General features: G+C 41.0%; 1 protein-coding gene across 3 annotated transcripts; it reads left to right on the top strand.

Annotated features, from left to right (window-relative positions):
• The first annotated feature begins 909 nt into the window (after positions 1 to 909).
• On the top strand, positions 910 to 19409 carry smarca4a (SWI/SNF related, matrix associated, actin dependent regulator of chromatin, subfamily a, member 4a). Of its 3 annotated transcripts, none has more exons than XM_053674628.1 (34): positions 910 to 1069; positions 5521 to 5786; positions 6403 to 6535; positions 6873 to 7337; positions 7651 to 7749; positions 7918 to 8173; positions 8251 to 8377; positions 8554 to 8727; positions 8968 to 9141; positions 9225 to 9392; positions 9480 to 9530; positions 10792 to 10922; positions 11127 to 11181; positions 11427 to 11539; positions 11827 to 11974; positions 12079 to 12242; positions 12721 to 12787; positions 12888 to 12998; positions 13174 to 13416; positions 13554 to 13667; positions 14338 to 14445; positions 14539 to 14625; positions 14891 to 14937; positions 15025 to 15191; positions 15286 to 15449; positions 15611 to 15838; positions 16061 to 16138; positions 16297 to 16515; positions 16763 to 17025; positions 17310 to 17412; positions 17669 to 17770; positions 17904 to 18036; positions 18116 to 18255; positions 18579 to 19409. In XM_053674628.1, the coding sequence occupies exons 2-34, from the start codon at positions 5565 to 5567 to the stop codon at positions 18609 to 18611; spliced, it is 4887 nt and encodes a 1628-aa protein (XP_053530603.1). In that variant the 5' UTR covers positions 910 to 1069; positions 5521 to 5564; the 3' UTR covers positions 18612 to 19409. The 3 variants fall into 3 exon arrangements, with proteins under 3 accessions (XP_053530603.1, XP_017348003.2, XP_053530601.1); XM_017492514.3 differs by having other exon boundaries at positions 17307 to 17412; XM_053674626.1 differs by having other exon boundaries at positions 934 to 1069; positions 5526 to 5786; positions 17307 to 17412.
• The last annotated feature ends 1931 nt before the right edge of the window (positions 19410 to 21340 follow it).

The following is a 21340-nucleotide window of genomic DNA, read 5'->3' as shown; positions in this document are numbered from 1 at the left end:
GGTATGATGCACACCTTTTAGATTTTTGATATTTAACTAAATAAACTATTAAATCATATATAAATATTGCCATGTATTTTATTACTGCATGGGCTCATATACAAAATATACCATAATTTAAAGCTCAATAGCGTTTGAAGGTAATGACTTACAGTCACACAACCAACTGTAAAGTGTTCATCTAGGTGTCAGGTATGAAGCACACCTTTTAGATTTCTGATATTTATTAAAATTAAGTATTAAATCACATGTAAATATTGCCATGTATTTCACAAATAAGCTATTAAATCATATGTAAATTAGATATGAATTTCACTACAGAATGGGCTCATACACAAAATAGCCATAATTTAAAGCTCAATTAGCATTTGAAGGCAATGATGTACAGTCATGAAGCCAACTGTAAAGTGTTCATTTAGGTGTCAGGTATGAAGCACACCTAGAGGTGTGTGTTATAGCTGACACCTAGATGAACACTTTCCAGTTGTTTATATGACTGTAAGTCATTTCCTTCAAATGCGATTTAAGTTATAACCGTGTTTAACAATGTCGTATGTAACTTTAGAGACGGTCCCTTAATTTCCGCATCTCCGTGAATATCGAACGTTCAACTTTATTCCAGTATATATTCTGACATTTTCTTTAGAGAGAGAGAGAGAGAGAGAGAGAGAGAGAGAGAGAGGTACGTAACGCATTCCAAAAAAGCATTACCATAAACACATTCACAAAAAATATAGTCTTTAATAGGTTCTGGTATATGGCGCGACCACCCCTGCCCTCCATTCGCTCCTCCCCCTTCCTCCATTCGCTCGCTCAGCTTGCATTCCTGTCTGCAACGCAGCTCGCATTGCGCATGCGCTGTGTCTATCCGCTTGTTGGTGGGGGAAGGGGGCGCTAGTGGAGCGCAATGGCGGCTTCAGGCTGTGCTTAACCGTACAATCACACAAGAGGCGCGTGGGGGGGGGGAGAGGGGAAAAACGGAACAGGCTGAACAGCTCTTTGTTTCTAGCTAAGATAGCTAGCTGAAGAAACCTGGGGGAGTTACCGGCGAAACCTGACTTCACATAATGTAAGTTGTTTACGACGTCTTCCTAACTTCAGAACATACAGCAGCATGGGAGAGTTTGAAGTGTGTTCAGTAAAACGCCGAAATGTGAAAAGTTGGTGCATTAAAATGCTCTCGTTTTCTTTTCGGAGCTACGACGAGACCGACATATTGTCCTAACCGACAAAGTCGCGGAGACCGAAAGGAATGAATGAATATAGTTTTGGAGATGTAGTTTGAACGCAGGACTGAGTTGAGAGAGCTGGAGCAGTGCCGGACAAACCGCTTTAAAAAAAGACATATTTGCTCCGACTTTAATCTCCGTCCTTCTTTAAAGCATTTCACACGGGAATGGGGGAGGACGGCATGGCCGGCTGTACAACCCAAACCGGCTACGTTTACTTTAATATAGCGTTTCATTGATACGCGCTTGTTCAAAGTGTATTATTAATCATCGAACATATTATATAACTATTATAGTACGATGGAACAAATCCCCTAGAGAAGAGACTAAACACAAAAGTAACCATCTTGTTTGTTCCGTGTGTGTTTTCCGCACCAATGGACTGTTTTTTTTTTTTTTTTTTTTTCCTCCTCAAACAGCTAGCTGAGCTAACTGACTACAGTACTTGCTGTATGGCTTCCTAGCTGGTGAAGCCTAGTTTTACTTAACAGGCGTTAGTTATTTCCCTCTCAGTGCAGCTTTATATGTTGGTAGACATGCTATTTGCTAATAAGCTCAGTTGTTTTGTCATTATATCGGCATAGAAATGAAGCTTAGCAGAAGTGGGACTGTGTACAGAATAATGAAAAACTTGCCGGCTCTTTAGCGTTAGCTAACAGCGCTGTCGCCGGACGCTGAAGAGTTTACTGAAATATCATTATTTATACTTTAACCGTTTAAATGTATTTTAAGAGGCAGTGCTAAAGTTAAAGTTACACGAATTAAATTTAGTTTCTTTAGAAAGCGTAAGAAATGTAGCTTTTTAAAAAGTTTTCTATAAAGCTAAACATGTTAGCAGTTATGCTAGCTCGGTACATAGATGAATTGTACTGTTGACCCGACTTTAGGAAATTTTGAATAATACTGCTAATAGTTATCTGTCGAAATGTTTGTTTTTTATTTGTTTGTTTGGTTGGTTTTCCAAATACTAAAGCTATATTTTGTTATTGAAATGTTAATTATATGGTTTCAGGCGTAGCTTGCTCATAAACAGAGTCAACATCGACTGAGTCTTTGTACTTTCATCAGCCATCTGTGCGGATCAACACAGTTAGGAGAGGATCTTCTGCACCTTCTTTCATTACTTGGAACAACTTCTACAATATACTTGATTAAGTCAGTGCTGTTCAGTGCGCATGTGGTACAGTTTACAGGACAAACTCTTGGAATAAAACTGATGAATCTCATGTTTGTACCCAGTAACATAAGCCATACCCCAGCTCTGTTGAAGGCCCTATTCTGATTGGTCAGAAAGTCTTGATTTATGTTCTGTAACAGCACGCCTCTGGTAGTACTGCCTGATCATCATACTGTCATCATTTAGTGCACATTTAAAGGGATCTGTAAATCAATACTGCAAATGTTTTTGAGCTATTTTATCTACTTAATTACTCTGATCTCATCCGAATGATTCAATATGTATGGGCGATGTCAAATGGCAGCAAAAAGTTTTCCTCCACAGGGGAGTCTTCAGGACGGAGGACGTTCGGTGCGTTTCAGCTCCCTGGTTTAGTGATCCGGGAGTGGGCCATTTGAAGGGCTGTCTTGATAACAAAATCCTTCAAGTGCACTGGAACGTTTGCACCCTTAAAAAATCACACAATGAACTGTAAAAACCAGGCAGTGTTAATGCCATGTTCCCTTACTGGAAAAGCCCCTCATCTTCATCTACAAATATAAGTAGCTTGTCGTTGTTGTTGTAGCTCTCTAATGATTACTTGCATTAGTCGATTTTTCACTTTCTTTGACATTTCTTTGACTATATATGGTTTGTTTGAGTCTAACGACTATTAAGTGTTTAATTGTTTGAAAAAATCCACTAGCTAGCCTACAATCCTGCTCAATCCTGTCTTAGTGTTTAGCATGTTTGCCTCACACCTCCAGGGTTAGGGGTTCAATTCCCACTTCTGACCTGTGTGCCTGGAGTTTGTGTGTTCTCCCCGTGCTTCAAGGGTTTCCTCCAGGTACTACAGAATTTTAGATTAGCTTAACAAGTTTAGCTCAGCCCCGACTCGTTGAGAGGAAAGCTAATATCGGTTTCCAGTGTGCAACTGATGCTATCGTTCATTTCAAACAAAGTGAGGAAACACCTATAACTTGGCAAAGCACCTGAAAGACGGTCCTATATTATGTTTGTTTGAGGCAGCTGGCATTGTTGCCATGAAACCAGCTAACTTTATGCTCCATGTAATGTTTGCGATAGCCTGTTATTTGTTAAAGACACTAACGCATTGCGATGTTATAAACTACCTCCGAATGGGCCTCCGTGCATCGCCATTCAGCCCGTGTCCTGTCAGCAAACTGTAGCTTCATGTCACTAATAATTATTCAAATGTTCATGCTTTTTATAAATCTTTTTGGCCTGCCACCATATCAGTGAATTTGTTTGCGTTCAGAGTATAAGGTGTGTGTGTGTGCGCATTTAGGAGTGCACCTCCGGAGACTCCTTGTCAGACAGTGTTTGATAACTAAAATACCCCCCCCCCAAAGTATCGACTTTGTTATCGAGTATCGTGTACTTGTGGTGGTATCGGTACCAACTACTAGATTTTTGGTATATTGACATCCCTTGTGTGAATGTGTGTGTGATTGTGCCCTCCGATGGGTTGGCACCCTGTCCAGGGTTTCCTCCGCCTCGTGCCCTGAGCTCCCTGGGATAGGCTCCAGGCTCCCTGTAATCCTGTGTAGGATAAGTGTTGTAGAGGATGAATGGATGGATACATTTATCATGTATATCGGTCCTGTCTGTTGTTGATAAATGCCAATGGTGATGTTTTATAACGCAAGTACATAGTCATGTCGTATCAATAAAGTTTCTTATCTTATGTGGCTGGAAATTGAGTTACCAGGGTCCTTACCAATGCCTGAACTTGTGTACACGATATACTGTTTAAAGACATAGGGTGCTGATTGAGATGCACCCTTTGCTTTGTAATTGTCGATATGGTGAGGTGTTTTGCATGGAGACATTTATTTAACATTTTTGGATGGAGCAATCAGCATTTTGTAAGAGTAAGAGATAAAGCTGTAACGTTTTTATAATGTAGGAGACATCAAGAACTCACTTTCCACAGTCATTCCACAACATTAAGTTTAACAACAAATAAATAAAGTATGCCATTCTGTCATTATTTAAAAAAAAAAAAAGAATCGGCAAGTTGCTGTGGTATAAGAGGAATAAAATATTTTGCCATTACGGCAATTTCCATTGTGTTTTATACTGTAAGTTTTTAAGTCATGATATCTTACTTGGTTTTTGTAATCCGAGCTTTTGTGCTATCACTAGCTGGACTAGGCTCACTTTTAAGTGTTATACCTAACCCTAACCTTAAACTGTTTTGTTGTTGTTTTTTAAGGATAGACTGGGTTAAACCTGGAAAGCAAAATAACTTTTTCCACTTAGTCATTAACAGTTTGATTTTAAACCTGAGCAGATGAATATTTTCATTATGTAGCATAACATGACCATGTGTAGAGCCTTGAAAGTGTAACATCAAAGCCAAAATCATATTCATTTATGTTTTGTTTTTATGCTCTAATTTGCCGTTTGCTTGTTTTCTATTTAAAAAAACAAAATGCAACGAAACTATATGTGAGCTTTGTTGGGCAGCAGAAAGAAAGGGTTCACAGAAGGGTCAGCACACCTCTAACTCTATCAACCCTATCTACTGTTATCTGTATACCATGGACAAGAATTTCAGCATGTTTCAGTATACTGAATGAAGAAAAGCACTGAATGGAAGCGCTTATAATGGACACCCAAAGACCGTTTACACAGGTTTACGCTCGTACAGTAGAAAATAGAAATCAAAGTAACGTTACTGAAACATCTTATGCAGCAATACAGTAAGAGGTTATTCAGCTTCTCACAAACACAACCACAAAGTACACTGTCCAAAAATCTACATCTCAAAGAGCTAATTATGTAGATATAAAGCTTTAATTTACTTCAGTCAAAAACCTTGACTGAAGAATTTATGAAACTGTTCCACATAAATTCTTGGTTTAATGTAAACATTTAGTGACCTCTTTCACATCTGTCCTAAGTCCACCATTATAAGTAAATTTCGGGGCAACTTGCTTTCATTCTTTCATTTTGCAGTCATTGCATATTTGCTACAAATGTTGTAAATAATAATTTTTTTTAATAAAAAAAAATGTTATGTACACTGTCTTTTCAACAAAGTACTTTGCTTCAAGTGTAGTCTTTATACTTGTCTATAAGGGTGTACTTTTACAATTTTCTGTGCAGAACAGTGCATTTTTCTCTCTCGTTCCTCCCGGCTCTGCTGAGAGATGTCCACTCCGGACCCCCCCATGGGAGGGACCCCTCGACCCGGCCCTTCTCCAGGCCCTGGTCCATCTCCAGGATCCATGCTGGGTCCAAGCCCAGGACCTTCACCTGGCTCTGCTCATGGTATGATGGGCCCCAGCCCGGGACCCCCACCTACAGGACACAACCTACCTCCACAGGGACCCTCAGGATACCCACAGGAAAATATGCATCAGATGCACAAGGTGAGTTGATGCAAAGATAATAGCAAAGATGGTCTCTTTCTGTCACGATTACTGGTTGGTTTATGATCTGAAGTGTTGTTATTGATGAGTGAGGTGGAGACTTTATGGTGTTTCCTTTGATATGTCCTAAATTTGATATTTTTGGATGCTTTGCCAGTTGTCATCTCATTTATACTATGGCAACAGAGGCTCTTCTGGAAGCAGTCTTCTTTCTCTAGCTATTGTGCAATGCCACTTTTTTCAGTACGATACAGAGGATTGTGTTAAATCCATCGGGAGTCGGTGGGAGTTTCCTCTGCACACACCTTGATCTCATATGTCGAACAAATGGACTGGCATAATACCAAACGCGTTCAACTTAAACAAAGAAATGTTTAATTCCTTTTTTGTGTAAGAATGAGTACTTTACACATTTATTTCAAGCATGTTTATGGATTGGGCTTTAGACTATTATTAACTTTCCTTTTAGCTAACTCTCAACTAAAATATTTATTTACACTTTAGAGTGAGATACGTATCTATTCCCCAAGAGATTTATTCTCTCAGATTTTGTACCTCATTTTGCCAATTACGTGTAAATAAATAAACTAAAACTGTTTCTTCTTCCTATCTTCAGCCTATAGAGAGCATGCACGAGAAGGGCATGCCAGATGACCCTCGCTATGGCCAGATGAAGGGCATGGGCATGAGACAGGGTGCCCACAGTGGTATGGGACCACCACCCAGCCCCATGGACCAACATTCTCAAGGTACATACTTGGCATGGCATAGGTTCCACAAGAATGTGATTTCCAGTGTATTTAAAGCAGAGATGCCCAACTCCAGTCCTGCAGGATCAAAGTCCTGCACAGTTTGATATCGCTGCTTAGGGACAATTTGTCTGGTTCATTCTCAGGTTTAGTAGGTGCGTTAATGCAGGAATATAGCCAGTTTTTTCCTTGACTTTGGACTTCCAGGACTAAATTTACATTTTCTAAGTTGTGTATTGAAAGCCTCTTGTGGGGTTTTTTCTTTTCTTTTCTTTTTTTTCCCCTCTTTTTCTTCTCTACTTTCCTTTTGACCACCCATGTTTAATCTTTTTTTCAGGTTATCCTTCTCCTCTTGGTGGCTCTGAACATGCTCCCAGTCCCGTGCCTGCTAACGGCCCTCCCTCTGGCCCAATGATGCCTTCTGGCCCTGGTGGTTTGCCCATGGAGGGCAGTGACCCTCAGGCTATGGGGCAGCAAAATCGAGGCGGGGGTGCTGCACCAGGTCCAGCCACAGGGCCTAACGGCGGACCTGCAGGTCCTAGTGGCCCAGGTGGCACTGGAGGACCCACACCATTCAACCAGAACCAGCTCCACCAGCTCCGTGCACAGATCATGGCATATAAGATGCTGGCACGTGGGCAGCCTCTGCCCGACCACCTGCAGATGGCCGTGCAGGGCAAACGGCCGATGCCAGGAATGCAGCCCGGGATGCCTAATATGCCCCCTACCTCAGGACCTGGCGCTGGCCCTCCTGGACCTGGAGGCCCTGGCCCAGCTGGCCCCAATTACAACAGACCACATGGTAATATTGCTGTCTTTTCTTTTTTTTTTTTTTTTTTTTTGTCTTTTTCTCCCTCTTCCTTTTACTACACAAATATTTGGAGCCAATGTTTATACTGTTTGCAGTTTTTTAAAAAAAAAGCTTCTGGTTGGTTTTTCATGTAATAATGAGAGTAAAGCTTCAGATCTTTGAAATTGAACCAGTTAGAAAGTTAAGTAAAAAGACAAACCAACATTTGGATCTATTATGTGGATCTTGGATACCCTCTTGTGTAATGCGTTGAATGTAATGGATTACACCCATAAACCTGGGTGGATTTATTGTCTTTTTGCAGGAATGGTCGGCCCGAATATGCCTCCTCCAGGACCATCTGGCGTTCCCCCTGGTATGCAGGGACAGCCCCCTAATGGACCACCCAAATCATGGCCTGAAGGTGAGACCTGAAAAGCAACTCGCCTTATTTTTCAGTGGATTCCTGTGCACTTTTATTTCCAGGTGCTATTTATCTACAAAAGAATAACTGTCCTGAATCTTTTGGCTTATATTTCAGTAAGCAACGTGGGTGATTTTTTTTATTTTTATTTTTTTTAAATTGTTGTAGGGCCCATGGTGAACGCTGCTGCTCCAGCCAGTGCTCCTCAGAAGTTAATCCCACCCCAGCCTACTGGTCGTCCCTCTCCTGCCCCGCCCCCTGTACCCCCAGCTGCTTCGCCCGTCATGCCCCCTCAGACCCAGTCTCCAGGCCAGCCAGCTCAGCCACCTCCCATGATGCTCCATCCAAAACAGAACCGCATCACACCTATCCAGAAGCCACGTGGCCTTGATCCTGTCGAGATTCTACAGGAGAGAGAGTACAGGTAGGGTAGAGTCATGGAGGAGATGGCTGTTTTGTGCAGTATAATAATTTATTAATTTAAGTCTTCTTCCATATCAGACTGCAAGCTCGTATAGCCCATCGTATCCAAGAGCTGGAGAATATTCCTGGCTCTCTTGCAGGAGACCTGAGAACCAAAGCCTCCATTGAGCTGAAGGCCCTGAGACTTCTTAACTTTCAGAGACAGGTAGACAGCAGTATTTCTCTATTTAATTTTTTTTTTTTTTTTTGCATTTAGCTACCTATTTTTTTTATAACCCTGTTTTTATGGCCCTGGCATTGCTGACACGTTAGCAAGAATATCAAGTATTTGATATGTAGAGTATGTAGATCTTTGTAAACCCTTGAGTGTCTCTCTTACAGCTGCGGCAGGAGGTGGTAGTGTGTATGCGGCGTGACACAGCCCTGGAGACGGCACTCAATGCCAAAGCTTACAAACGCAGCAAGAGACAGTCCCTGCGTGAGGCTCGTATCACAGAGAAACTGGAGAAGCAGCAGAAGATTGAGCAAGAGCGTAAACGTCGTCAAAAACACCAGGTACTGGGGTACACTCTCTTGGGCTTATGCTGCAGCTAAACCGCTTTAGAGGTCAGTTGGCATATTTAGCCTAGAGCTTTTTGAGCTGGTAACAATCATATTGTATGGGTTTTGATGTTTATGAACATATTTTAGTTTTCATTCAGTTTTGTTCACTATAAGAAACTGATTTTCAAATCTAAATTCTCTAGAAAACATACAACACAATCCTTCCTTGTTTATTTTTTTCTTCTTCTCCAGGAATATCTCAACAGTATCCTCCAGCATGCAAAGGATTTTAAGGAGTACCATCGCTCCATGACAGGAAAGCTCCAGAAGCTTACCAAAGCTGTGGCCACTTACCATGCCAACACGGAGCGTGAACAGAAAAAAGAGAATGAGCGCATTGAGAAGGAGAGAATGCGGAGGCTGATGGTGAGGAAATGCGTACACGGCCAAACTAAAACACGGTCCAGATTAAAATCCACCTCTAAGCGTATTTCCTGTCTATCCCCTAGGCAGAAGATGAGGAGGGTTACAGGAAGCTGATTGATCAGAAGAAAGACAAGCGTCTGGCCTACTTGCTACAGCAGACAGACGAGTATGTGGCCAACCTCACAGAGCTCGTGCGTGCCCACAAGGCTGTTCAGGCCCTCAAGGAGAAAAAGAAGAAGAAGAAAAAGAAGGTAGGACGTTTTAACGCTATAGCATAGCTATACTCCTGGTAATAATGTCTGTCTTGTTGCATGAAAAATTATTATTATTTCTTATAGAAGGCAGACAATGGTGAGGGTGGAGTTTCAGCACTGGGCCCAGATGGAGAGGTAAACAGTATTCCTTTAATATTTCTTATTGGTGTGTATAGACAGGTCCAACTGAGTGTAAATGAAAGTTATCTAGCAGCAGACTAACTCGAATGTGAAAGAACATCGGGAGAAACACCGTTCAGATAACATCACTGATTTAGATAAAATTTTCTGTTATCTGCCCTGCCTCTGCAACAGATATAGTGAGGCAATAGTCAAGTGACCACTTCTTACAGCATTAATAATGAATGTCCTGTAGTAGAGATGTAACGGTATGAAAATTTCATATCACAATTACCGTGACCAAAATGATCACTGTTATCAGTGTTAACACGGTATTCTGAAAATGTAAAAAAAAAAAAAAAAGTACTGATACACACACTGAAATCATTTAAACAGGTTTCATATTTGACTAAAAAGTGATGGCTGAATGGTCATTTACTTCAGTTAGGGTACATGGTAGAAGGCAGTGACAGTGCTCTGGAGATTTTCCAACCTTCCAGGAGGACCAATTCCAAAGTGTGGTCATATTTCGGATTCTATAAAAATGCAGAGGGAAACTTAATAGACGATGGTCACCCTGTCTGCAGAGCTTGTCAGAAGAACGTTGCTCTGAAAGGGGGCTTTTGGCGTTTTTCCCTCTTTTAACCATCGCTTTTAAATGGCTTATGTATGGCCACACATTTCACTTTCGCTTTTAAATTAGCAGCAATTGCTTGAATGTTAGGTCCATTATTATTCTTAATGAAAAACACAACACTAACAAAGCAGTACAATAACAAACTCGTTTATATTAAACCAAATCTTCCATCATCGTCTTGTTAGTCAGCTCGCCTCACTCTCGTCATGTGATAAATGAAATCTGACTCCTGCTGATCTGTGCTGCGACTCCGACTCAATCGGTTCATGTTGAATTGAGCAGACACGTTCAGTTTTTAATTGTAGCATCTGTTTTAACGCACAAAAAACTATTGTATGCTACGCCTGCCTCAGACTCATGCTAGGTGTGTGTGGACAGCATTTACAGCAAGTTTTACAAATCACGATAATTGCGCACAGTTTTAATGATAATGAAATGTCACCCAGTCATACTAAACATCTGGGAATTTTATCGTGAAACCGGTAACCATTTCATCCCTCTCATGTAGTGTCTTCTGTCCTATTTAAGGTTTTTCGGTCTACTGTGCTGTTTACAGTGCTCACTAGTGTAGCCGCTGGCTTTTATTTGCATGACATGATATACTGCCTAGAACATTTGAAACACTTCTTTGTGCTGTAGCCTCTGGATGAGACCAGTCAGATGAGTGATCTCCCTGTGAAAGTCATTCATGTGGACAGTGGCAAGATTCTGACTGGTGGGGATGCTCCCAAAGCAAACCAGCTGGAGACCTGGCTGGAGATGAACCCTGGGTAAGCATGCGTGTTTGGGAGATGACCTTTTTACCACGAACACTGAGCAGATTTGTTAAGTATTTGAATGTATATTTATTGAGTAAAAAAAGTTTCTTTAAAGCATGAGATTGAAATAACATCAATATATTAATCAACTTTAGATGTTATAGTGGTTAATTTTAAAGTAAAATGTGAAAATTACCTTTTATGTCTTATCTGTAGGTATGAAGTGGCACCACGGTCTGATAGTGAAGACAGTGGCTCAGATGATGAAGAGGTAAACATATTCCCCCTCTGTATTCCTGTGTGTGTGCAAGCATACATGATCAATAGTGTGTGCTGCAGACAGTGTGTCTGGCAGTATCTGTTCTGCCTCAGTTTCTACACTTTAGCCTTGAGCTGTCTCTAGCAAAAGCAACTAATTGTACTATTTATTAATAGATAACATGACGTAAGCTTATACTGAGAGATTATTTGGTTAGTGTATGTGCTTTATTATTCACTCCTTGTTCTCCCCTGCAGTATGAGGACGAAGAGCAGCCGCAACCATCCCAGCCCCCAGCAGAAGAGAAGAAGAAAATTCCAGATCCCGACTGTGAGGATGTGTCTGAGGTTGATGTCCGTCACATTATTGAGTGAGTATGCGCAATTTACGAACTTGACTATTTTTATACTTTTATTCAAAGGAATTCAGTAGCGAAAATGCATAAAACGTATTGTGTATTGGTTTTGCACTAGTGCTCCAACATTACTTGTTGGTTATATTATTCTGGCAGCTCATTAGTACAAAACTAATGAAGGAAATTTTGGTTTCTATACATGTCCTGACATTCTTTGTATTATGATGCTCATATACTGGCATGAACTAATCTCTGGAGTTGGACAGAAATGCTAAGCATTTCTCTGTCACATTGTCTTGCAGTCATGCAAAGCAGGATGTGGACGACGAGTACGGCAGCGCTCAGTTTGCTGTGGGCCTTCAGTCCTACTACGCTGTGGCACACGCGGTCACTGAGAGAGTGGACAGACAGTCTTCTCTCCTGATTAATGGGACACTCAAACAGTACCAGGTACAGGCATGCAGAGTAAATAGATGCTAAAATGTTGAAAAGAAATACGATAGTATGTTAACCAGGGGAAAAAAATGTTTCTTCTTCTGCTCTGTGTGAGACAGATTAAAGGTCTGGAGTGGCTTGTCTCTCTGTATAATAATAATCTAAATGGCATTCTTGCGGATGAGATGGGCTTGGGAAAGACTATCCAGACCATCGCACTCATTACCTACCTCATGGAGTACAAACGTCTTAATGGACCCTTCCTCATAATCGTACCCCTCTCGTAAGTTTGCCTCAGTTTTTAAATCTTGCCTTCTAATTATTTTCAAAAAAAAATTTAAACATGCATTTTGAATATAAATGTGTTGGTTCCAGCACAGTCCTTTCAGTTTCCTAGTTCGTATTAACCCAGGGGTTCCCAGACATCTTAGGCAAATAACCTTGTCAAATTTCAACTGTCAGCGGAAGACCTGTAAACTCAGGTAGCTGCTGTATGTGTGCTTTTTATTATTGAAACAAAATAATACGGAACAAAAAGATCTTTGGCTTGGATGCTTTCCAGTGGCTCTCTGTGGCTTAGTCATCCACACACACACATACGCGCGCAGCTCACTAAGTGAAAAGGAAAGAAAACAACTTGGTAATATAGCCCACACAGATAATCAACAGGTGTTCTATGTTAATTCCCCAATGTTACAGTAGGAAAGGCTCCTATGTAAACACTTTCTGTTTTTTCTAACATCTGTGATGTCTTTTCACAGGACTCTATCCAACTGGGTGTATGAGTTTGATAAATGGGCTCCATCTGTGGTCAAAGTCTCCTATAAGGTAAATACTATTTATTGTTTTCCAAAATAAGGAGAGCCTTGTCTCCCACCTGCCCTCTCTCTGTGGTTCAGTGATTCACTGGTTCTTCTCGTCTTCGCAGGGTTCTCCTGCTGCTCGCCGGGCCTTTCTACCTATTCTGCGCAGTGGCAAGTTCAACGTGCTTCTTACCACCTATGAGTACATCATCAAAGATAAGCAAGTGCTGGCCAAGGTAGATCAGTCATACCCAGTGTATGTGTATGCCATTGTGTAGGGCCTTTCTGTTTGGCTCAAACTATAATGCAGGATATGTGCTGGTTCATAGCAATCTCGAAAGCAAATGATTTTAGTTAGCCGTTCAATTCACAACCAACCGGAAATCTGTATCTCCTCTCCACACCCCCCAGATCCGCTGGAAGTACATGATTGTAGACGAGGGTCACCGTATGAAGAATCACCACTGTAAGCTGACTCAGGTTCTAAACACACACTACCTGGCCCCCAGGCGCGTGCTACTCACAGGTACACCTCTGCAGAACAAACTGCCTGAGCTCTGGGCCCTGCTGAACTTCCTGCTGCCCACAATCTTCAAAAGCTGCAGCACCTTTGAGCAGTGGTTCAATGCACCATTTGCCATGACTGGTGAAAAGGTAATGTTACAGTGCACATCTGAAACATGGTTATGACCATTTATTGAGTGGATTATTTTTATTTATTTTTTTGTTTGTTTGTTCGTTCCTGCACCCCAATGTGAGTTATTAATCATACCTGTGCTCCCATTCTGCAGGTCGACCTCAATGAGGAAGAGACCATTCTGATCATTCGGCGTCTGCACAAAGTGCTCCGCCCCTTCTTGCTCAGGAGACTCAAGAAAGAAGTAGAGGCCCAGCTGCCTGAGAAGGTCTGTTACTTTTTGTTTTGTTTTTTTGTTTTTTTCTTCTTCTTCATACACCCATATGTACATTTTCCTACTGCATATGCAACAAGAACTGAACCAAAGTGGAACCAATTGAACTTGCTTCTTGTGGATTTTGGACTTGAAAGATGCATACAGTGGTCAGAATGGTATTTAAAGCAACTACATTATGAAATTCAGTGACACCATGGTTAGTCCAATATGGGGAGAAAAATGTATCTCTCTTGCAGTCTTTTGTCAGCAACAAAAAAAAAAATCTCTACTGTTGCATTACAACCAGCACCAAAGTGCTGCACTCAGACTATTCAGTATGACTTGTGTTTGTATACACTTCAGCACTTCGCCTCTTCATTAAATCCAAGATTATTGGTATGAATTTTGAGCAGTAACCACACAACCTCTATTTTAGATATTGCATTTTTTTGTCTGAAACGTAGCACTATGTTGTGCATTTATAGAAATGCCATTTTTACTTCTAATCAATCCTGCCCTTCAGATACAACACTGTCTGTACTTTGTAGACATCATGTATACATCTACCCTGGTCAAGTGATCTGTTCTCCATTGTGTATGTGTGGAATTGCAGCCAGTCAAGATCTGTGCTGATGTTGATTTTTCTTTTGTTTTTCTTTTGTTTTTTACCCCCTCTGTGCAGGTTGAGTATGTGATCAAGTGTGACATGTCAGCACTACAGAGAGTATTGTACAGGCACATGCAAGCTAAAGGAGTCCTGCTTACTGATGGCTCTGAGAAAGACAAGAAGGTAATGATGAAAAGATTCACCCACTTGTTCTACAGACAAAATGAAGTGTATATGCGAGGGGTGGATTAGTAATATCTGTGTAATGTCTTGCAGGGTAAAGGTGGAACTAAGACATTGATGAACACAATCATGCAGCTGCGGAAGATTTGTAACCACCCATACATGTTTCAGCATATTGAGGTATGCTTAAAAAAAAAACAACAAGTCTCTATTTTGAATGTATTTCATCATATAAGCCAGCTTTTTGTGCTGTATAATGTTGGTGAGTTGAGATCTGTAGAAAGGAAATGATAAACAATTGTAGCGACTGTATTTTAATATTTGACATTTCTTGTAGTGTCTCATTTGTAGCTGTATACAGCCAAAAACTAAATCCTTTCTGTATAGCAGTATATTATAGCTATGTAAAATTGAATGTTTGTTGATGCCATGTTTTGGTTCTTAGGAGTCCTTCTCTGAGCACCTGGGCTTTACTGGAGGCATTGTTCAAGGGTAAGTGATAGACATAAAGGTACACTTCAAGTTCTTCCTTTTGCCATTATATTTTCCTTTGTATCTTATGCATCACCTTTTCTCCAGGCCAGACTTGTATCGTGCCTCTGGAAAGTTCGAGCTCCTGGACCGCATTCTTCCCAAGCTGCGTGCAACCAACCACAAAGTGCTGCTCTTCTGTCAGATGACTTCGCTCATGACCATCATGGAGGACTATTTTGCCTACCGTAATTTTAAATACCTGCGTCTGGATGGTGAGTTTCTCTTTACTTGTATTATTTGGGTATGGTATCTGTTTATCCTGTAATAATTGATATGATAAAATAATTTTTAAATCTGTGTATATAGGAACCACTAAGGCTGAGGACCGTGGCATGCTGCTTAAGAACTTTAATGACCCTGCGTTTCAGTACTTTGTGTTCCTGCTGAGTACCAGAGCTGGTGGCTTGGGGCTCAACCTGCAGTCTGCTGACACAGTCATCATTTTTGATAGTGACTGGAACCCTCATCAGGTACGAGGGCAGCCAGGAGAGATTCACGGTTTCCAATTTCGTTCAGCAAAATCCTCTTTCTGTACTGGTTTTATCCTGCCTCCATCTTCCCACAATTCACAGCACCACTCAATGCCATAGTCATTTTGTTTTTGTTTTTCGGCCCCTTTTTTTGGCTGCAGGACTTGCAAGCTCAGGATCGCGCTCATCGCATTGGGCAACAGAATGAGGTGCGTGTGCTGCGTCTTTGCACTGTCAACAGCGTGGAAGAGAAGATCCTCGCTGCTGCCAAGTACAAATTAAACGTGGACCAGAAGGTGATCCAGGCCGGTATGTTTGACCAGAAGTCCTCCAGCCACGAGCGCAGGGCCTTCTTGCAGGCCATCCTGGAGCACGAGGAACAGGATGAGGTAGAGCCTCTATACTGATTCTGATTCTGTACTATTGTTTAAGCAAAGGTTGTGAGACCCCGTGACTCCTTCTCCAGAGTGTCATCTAACTACTATGCAGAAAACCTGCGTGTGCTTAAATAAGTAGCATTTTAGTGGCACCTCCCCTAATCCAAATTAAAGCAAGAATGTTAAATCTCTTTATTTGCTGGTTTGATTTCTCTCTCTCTTGCCCTATCTCAGGAGGAGGATGAGGTACCTGATGATGAGACTGTCAATCAGATGATTGCCAGGAGTGAGGAGGAGTTTGATCACTTCATGGTAAGTGCTGCAACTTATTAATACTGAGATCTGTGAATACAGACTGCACCGATATGTTGTCATTTTATGTAACCACATTCTCTCTTAACCATTCTGTGTTTCACCCATTTCCTCTCTCTCTCTGTCTCTGTGTGTGTCCATGTCCTGCTTCACTTCAGCGCATGGATCTAGACCGACGCCGTGAAGAGGCCAGGAACCCCAAGCGCAGGCCTCGTCTGATGGAGGAAGATGAGCTCCCCACCTGGATTATGAAGGACGATGCAGAGGTGGAAAGACTCACCTGTGAGGAGGAAGAGGAGAAGATGTTCGGCCGTGGATCACGACAGAGAAAAGAGGTGGACTACAGTGACTCGCTTACTGAGAAACAGTGGCTCAAGGTGAGACGAGGACAGAAACCTGTTTGGGCCCCTGTCTTGTTGCAAGCATGTGTTTATCCTTAGATCATTTTATTTATTCTTACTTGTTTTATTTCTTTGTAATTCTTTGAGGCTTTTAGCTATGGCTTTTTTTAATACATTGTTATTGTTGTTTTTGTCTTTTTAGCATTTGCAAGTTTTTGACCGCCTATATTTTTAGTTTATTAAATGCTTGGTAAATTCACGGTATATCTCAATCACTCCTCAGGCGATAGAGGAGGGCACACTGGAGGAGATTGAAGAGGAAGTACGGCATAAAAAGACAACCCGGAAGAGAAAGCGAGACCGTGACCTAGACCTCCCAGGCCCAGCCACACCCAGCTCCAGTGGACGAAGCAGAGATAAGGATGACGACAGTAAGAAGCAAAAGAAGCGTGGTCGCCCCCCTGCTGAGAAACTCTCTCCCAACCCACCATCCCTCACCAAGAAGATGAAGAAAATTGTTGATGCCGTCATCAAGTATAAGGACAAGTAAGCTATAACTTTTCAGTCATTAATGCCACCTATTGTAAACCATTAACCTCTGATGGTTCACTTACTACACTGAGGTTCCTGTGTGAATTTGTGGGAAAAGCCCTGATGAAATTCCAGCTGAATAAATCAGTCTGTTGTTGAGCTCTTTATAACGGCATGTCTGAGAATATATTACGGTTTAGATTAAACATGGTGAAATCAAAAAATGTAGTCAGATAACTTTGTCTTTCATGTTTGCGTTATATTTGGTCTTGTTATTCTTCCTCGTTTCATGTTAGCAGCGGCAGGCAGCTGAGCGAGGTCTTTATCCAGCTTCCCTCTCGCAAGGAGCTGCCCGAGTATTATGAGCTCATCCGCAAACCCGTGGACTTCCGCAAGATCAAGGTACCTTACTGGAAAGCCAATAATAACTCTTCCCTTTCTTACATGTGTCCATTAAAATGGGATTGTACACATCTTAATTTGAAACTAAATAATTTTGGTAAATGAGGTTCAGTACAATTCAGGTGGCTTGATGGTGGTGTGAAATTCTTAACACTGAACTTTTCAGTGATTTTCAGTGTGATCATTTTCAGTAAAGTGTGAACTTAACTACCATCATGGCAGTGTTATTAAATGTGGATCATCTGTCGGTGTGCAGGAACGCATAAGGATCCATAAATACCGTAGTCTGAACGACTTGGAGAAAGATGTCATGCTGCTCTGCCAGAATGCTCAGACCTTCAACCTGGAAGGGTCACTGGTAAGATCCTTCACTGCTGTGTGATATCTGTGAAGCACATGTTGTGGTTTTGACTCTTAAAACGCCTCATATGAGTTTACCACAAAAAAAAAAAGTTTGTCAGCCAGGTAACTTTTCTGTCTGTGCTCATCAGATCTATGAAGACTCCATCGTGCTCCAGTCTGTGTTCACAAGCGTGCGGCAGAAGATCGAGAAGGAGGAGGAAAGTGATGGAGAGGAGAGTGAGGAGGAGGAAGAGGAGGTGGATGAAGGCTCAGAGTCTGAATGTGCGTATTCAGCTAGTGTTTGTGTAAACAGTATTCTGTGTAGAAGAGCGGGAAAGTAATGTGCGTTTTTGTGTTGTAGCACGCTCTGTAAAGGTGAAGATCAAGCTGAGCCGTAAGGAGAAAGCCCGTGAGAGTGGGAAAGGCAGGCGGCGCACTGGACGAAGCTCACGACCTAAACCGGTCGTAAGTGATGATGACAGTGAAGAGGAGCAGGAAGAGGTAACACACTCTACTTTTCTGAATAGTTATGGCATGCTGAAATTACACATACTACCAGAGTACGTGACCTGCTTATTAATAATGTATTTATACATTTTCGCTATGATACCATATCCAATCCAGCCCTTATTTAGCCCAGTGTTGTGGCAGATAACGATAGGGTCAGTGCATCAGTAATATTAAATCTGAATCTACTTTGCTATTAAACAGTATTCAGAAGATGTAGTAAGTGTTAGCATTTGCATAATTTCCTGTCCAAATCTTTCCTGAGCCACTTTTTTTTTTCTCTTCCCCTTCCTCTCTCCTGGCTTTCATTTTGACAGGAACACTCTGCCAGTGGAAGTGAGGAAGACTAAGCCTTCAACCGGACCAAACAATCCTTTCTGATCTGATCCGATCTAGACATCATTTTTCACTTTAGCGTTACAGGACCAACTCCATGTGAAGGGCCTAGTTATACCTTAGATTAATTTTCAGTGACGCATCAAATCCAAACGGATTCATTGAAACATTGTGCAGATTTGTGCAGACGGTTTAACCCCAGAACGAAGTAATTCTAAATGGAGTGTCCATGTAAACAAAGTAATGCAGTGCAGCTTTGATGGTGCTGACTAAGACATTTTAAATCTAAGAGAAAAAAAAACACTTTAATATTTAAACAAGCATTCCTGGTTTATATATAGTAGGAATGTATTTCTCTTTCCTTTATACTGTTGTTTTTTTGTTTGTTTTTTTTCTCTTTATGAAAGTGATGTGGACAGTAGTGTGGCTAGCTGACAGACTGTGGACTATCAGGAAAATTTACTTGACCAGTTTTAGGTGAAATGATAGTTTTCCTGTAATTTCATGCATTTGTGAGCAGTGTACAGTAGTCACTGGCCTTTGTGTTTTGTTTTTCACGCCTCTGCAGAGGTAATGTTGTGAGTCTCTTAAGGAACAAGGTGTATGGGTTGTTCTGCCGTCGTTCTCTTTTACTTTGAATTTTCCCATCTTTCAATTCCTTTCCTAAGGTTAATTTAAGAATATTAGCAGGATTATGGTACTTCCTCCCTCGTTGAGCTTCAGTCGGCTAAAAGGAGGAGTAGCGCTTAGGACTCAGTACTGTGTCGGCGTCACTGGATTCCCAAGACTATAATAAAGGCATCTTACAACTAGTCTCTGGCCACATGTGGGTTTCTTTTGTCATAGGTACAGAACATTGAGTAAGTCTGTTTCAAAGCACTTAATCTTGCATGGGGAGTTTTGATTTTCTTCCTGCCATGGGTAATGTGAACTAAAGTTTAAATGACAAGTCATGAAATCCATTTTTAGGAAAATCTAGACCACAACACCACACATTTTAATAGAGTCCAGAGACTGTCCAGGATAAAGCCGAGGCTGTAGAGGAACGAATGGACACCATAAATGTGCTGCTCCCAGTATAGTCCCCAACATGGCCTTTCTTTGAACAGCAAGCTACGTATCTAATCACCCACGCATATGAGGAGAAATTGGACTCAATGACGAAACGCTTCACTTCTGCTACTTCACGTGTGAAATTTTAGCAGTGCAGAGATTAGAGTTTACAATCTGCAGTTTGTCATTATTCCACACAAGACGACATCTTTACAAATTCGATGCGTTTCCCGCTCTCTTTTTATTGTCAGGATATAATCGGTCCTGATTATTGGATGTTTTTAAACCATCAGCTGATAGTGTGAAAAATTGCCTTTATACATGGGTGAATCTCTAGTTTATATGATCACTGACTAGGAACCTTTTTAGTATTGGTTCTTTGGTATCTTTTTAGGTTTGCTTTTAGGTACTATTTTGTAACCACAAGCTGACCATTCCCATAATGTTCACTTATGCCCGGCTGAAAAAAAAACAATAGATACCCTCACACAAATTCTAATAGTTTCCACTACAAACACCATTACAAACCATTGTTGATCCTTAATGGTATCCACTAGACATAACATGCCAACAACAGAAGGCAACAAATTTCCAATAGACCCCCACAGGGACCATCACAGTTTCCATTAAAAACCAATACAATTCAAATTAAAACCATTACAAATTCTATGGGGGTTTCTATTGTTTTTGTATTTCAGCAGGAGAAGTGACCAAAGCTGTTTTTAGGTTCAATTTTAAGGCTCAACAAATATTCTGTATTTCACATGTGACTGTCTATTCTGCAAATCCAACAAAGAATAATGAGGCTAGAGATTTCAGTGATTTATATTTCAATATAAAATGAAATTGCCGTGATAGCTTTCTGGTAGCTGAAAAATAGCTTTCTTGGCATTTGTGAATAACAGCGATAAATTTGAATTTTACTGCACCTTATCTTTGTGGTATTTGTTGATGGTGGTTTAATAATATTTATAATGCAGTTGTTCATAATTTATATTAGTGTAAATAGTATTTTAATTGAGTTTAGTCTCATTTATTAGTGAGTTAAGTGTTAATTTAAAAGTCTACGGTTGTCCAGACCATCGCCTGTTAACATACAGGCTGCAGTTCACCATCAAGATAAGAGAACTTTCCCCAAACATTAATCTGCTAACAGTGGCCTATAAATACAGTTACTGTTCCAAATGTGCCAGCTCGTCTAATCTAAATTTTAACCAAACAGTTTTAGAAAAGGACTGAAACTGTTTGATTGCAAATTTTGATTTGATGTGTAACTATAGTATTAGCCAAAACAAAATCCCAAGAACTGGATGTGGTTAGACACAGATATTTATTGAAAAGATGGATTTCCTGGCGATACTCTTAATCCCACCCCCCCTATTCTGTTATGCCTTACTTTTTTTTAAATTATTGTTCTCCCAATTGACACTAGATGGCGCTGTAAGCCAAAATGAAATTGAGGAAGCAGCTGTGTAAAGCAGGGGTCTGACGTGTGCCAGTCAGAGGCCCCTTTACCTGTGAAATACACTGCTCAGAGCTTAGCATATTTATAACATGAGCATAATTAATCCAACTAAATATTAGGCTCCTTAGTCAAATTTGTACAATGATGTTCTGGATCTTTAATGGATCTCTACAGTTCTTTATTCCTGAAACTTCCACCAACAGAACACATTATGTCCAGATTGAG

This window comes from Ictalurus punctatus, chromosome 2, assembly GCF_001660625.3.
Source record: "Ictalurus punctatus breed USDA103 chromosome 2, Coco_2.0, whole genome shotgun sequence".
Lineage (NCBI taxonomy): Eukaryota > Metazoa > Chordata > Actinopteri > Siluriformes > Ictaluridae > Ictalurus > Ictalurus punctatus.
This window is presented reverse-complemented; position numbering and strand designations above follow the sequence as displayed.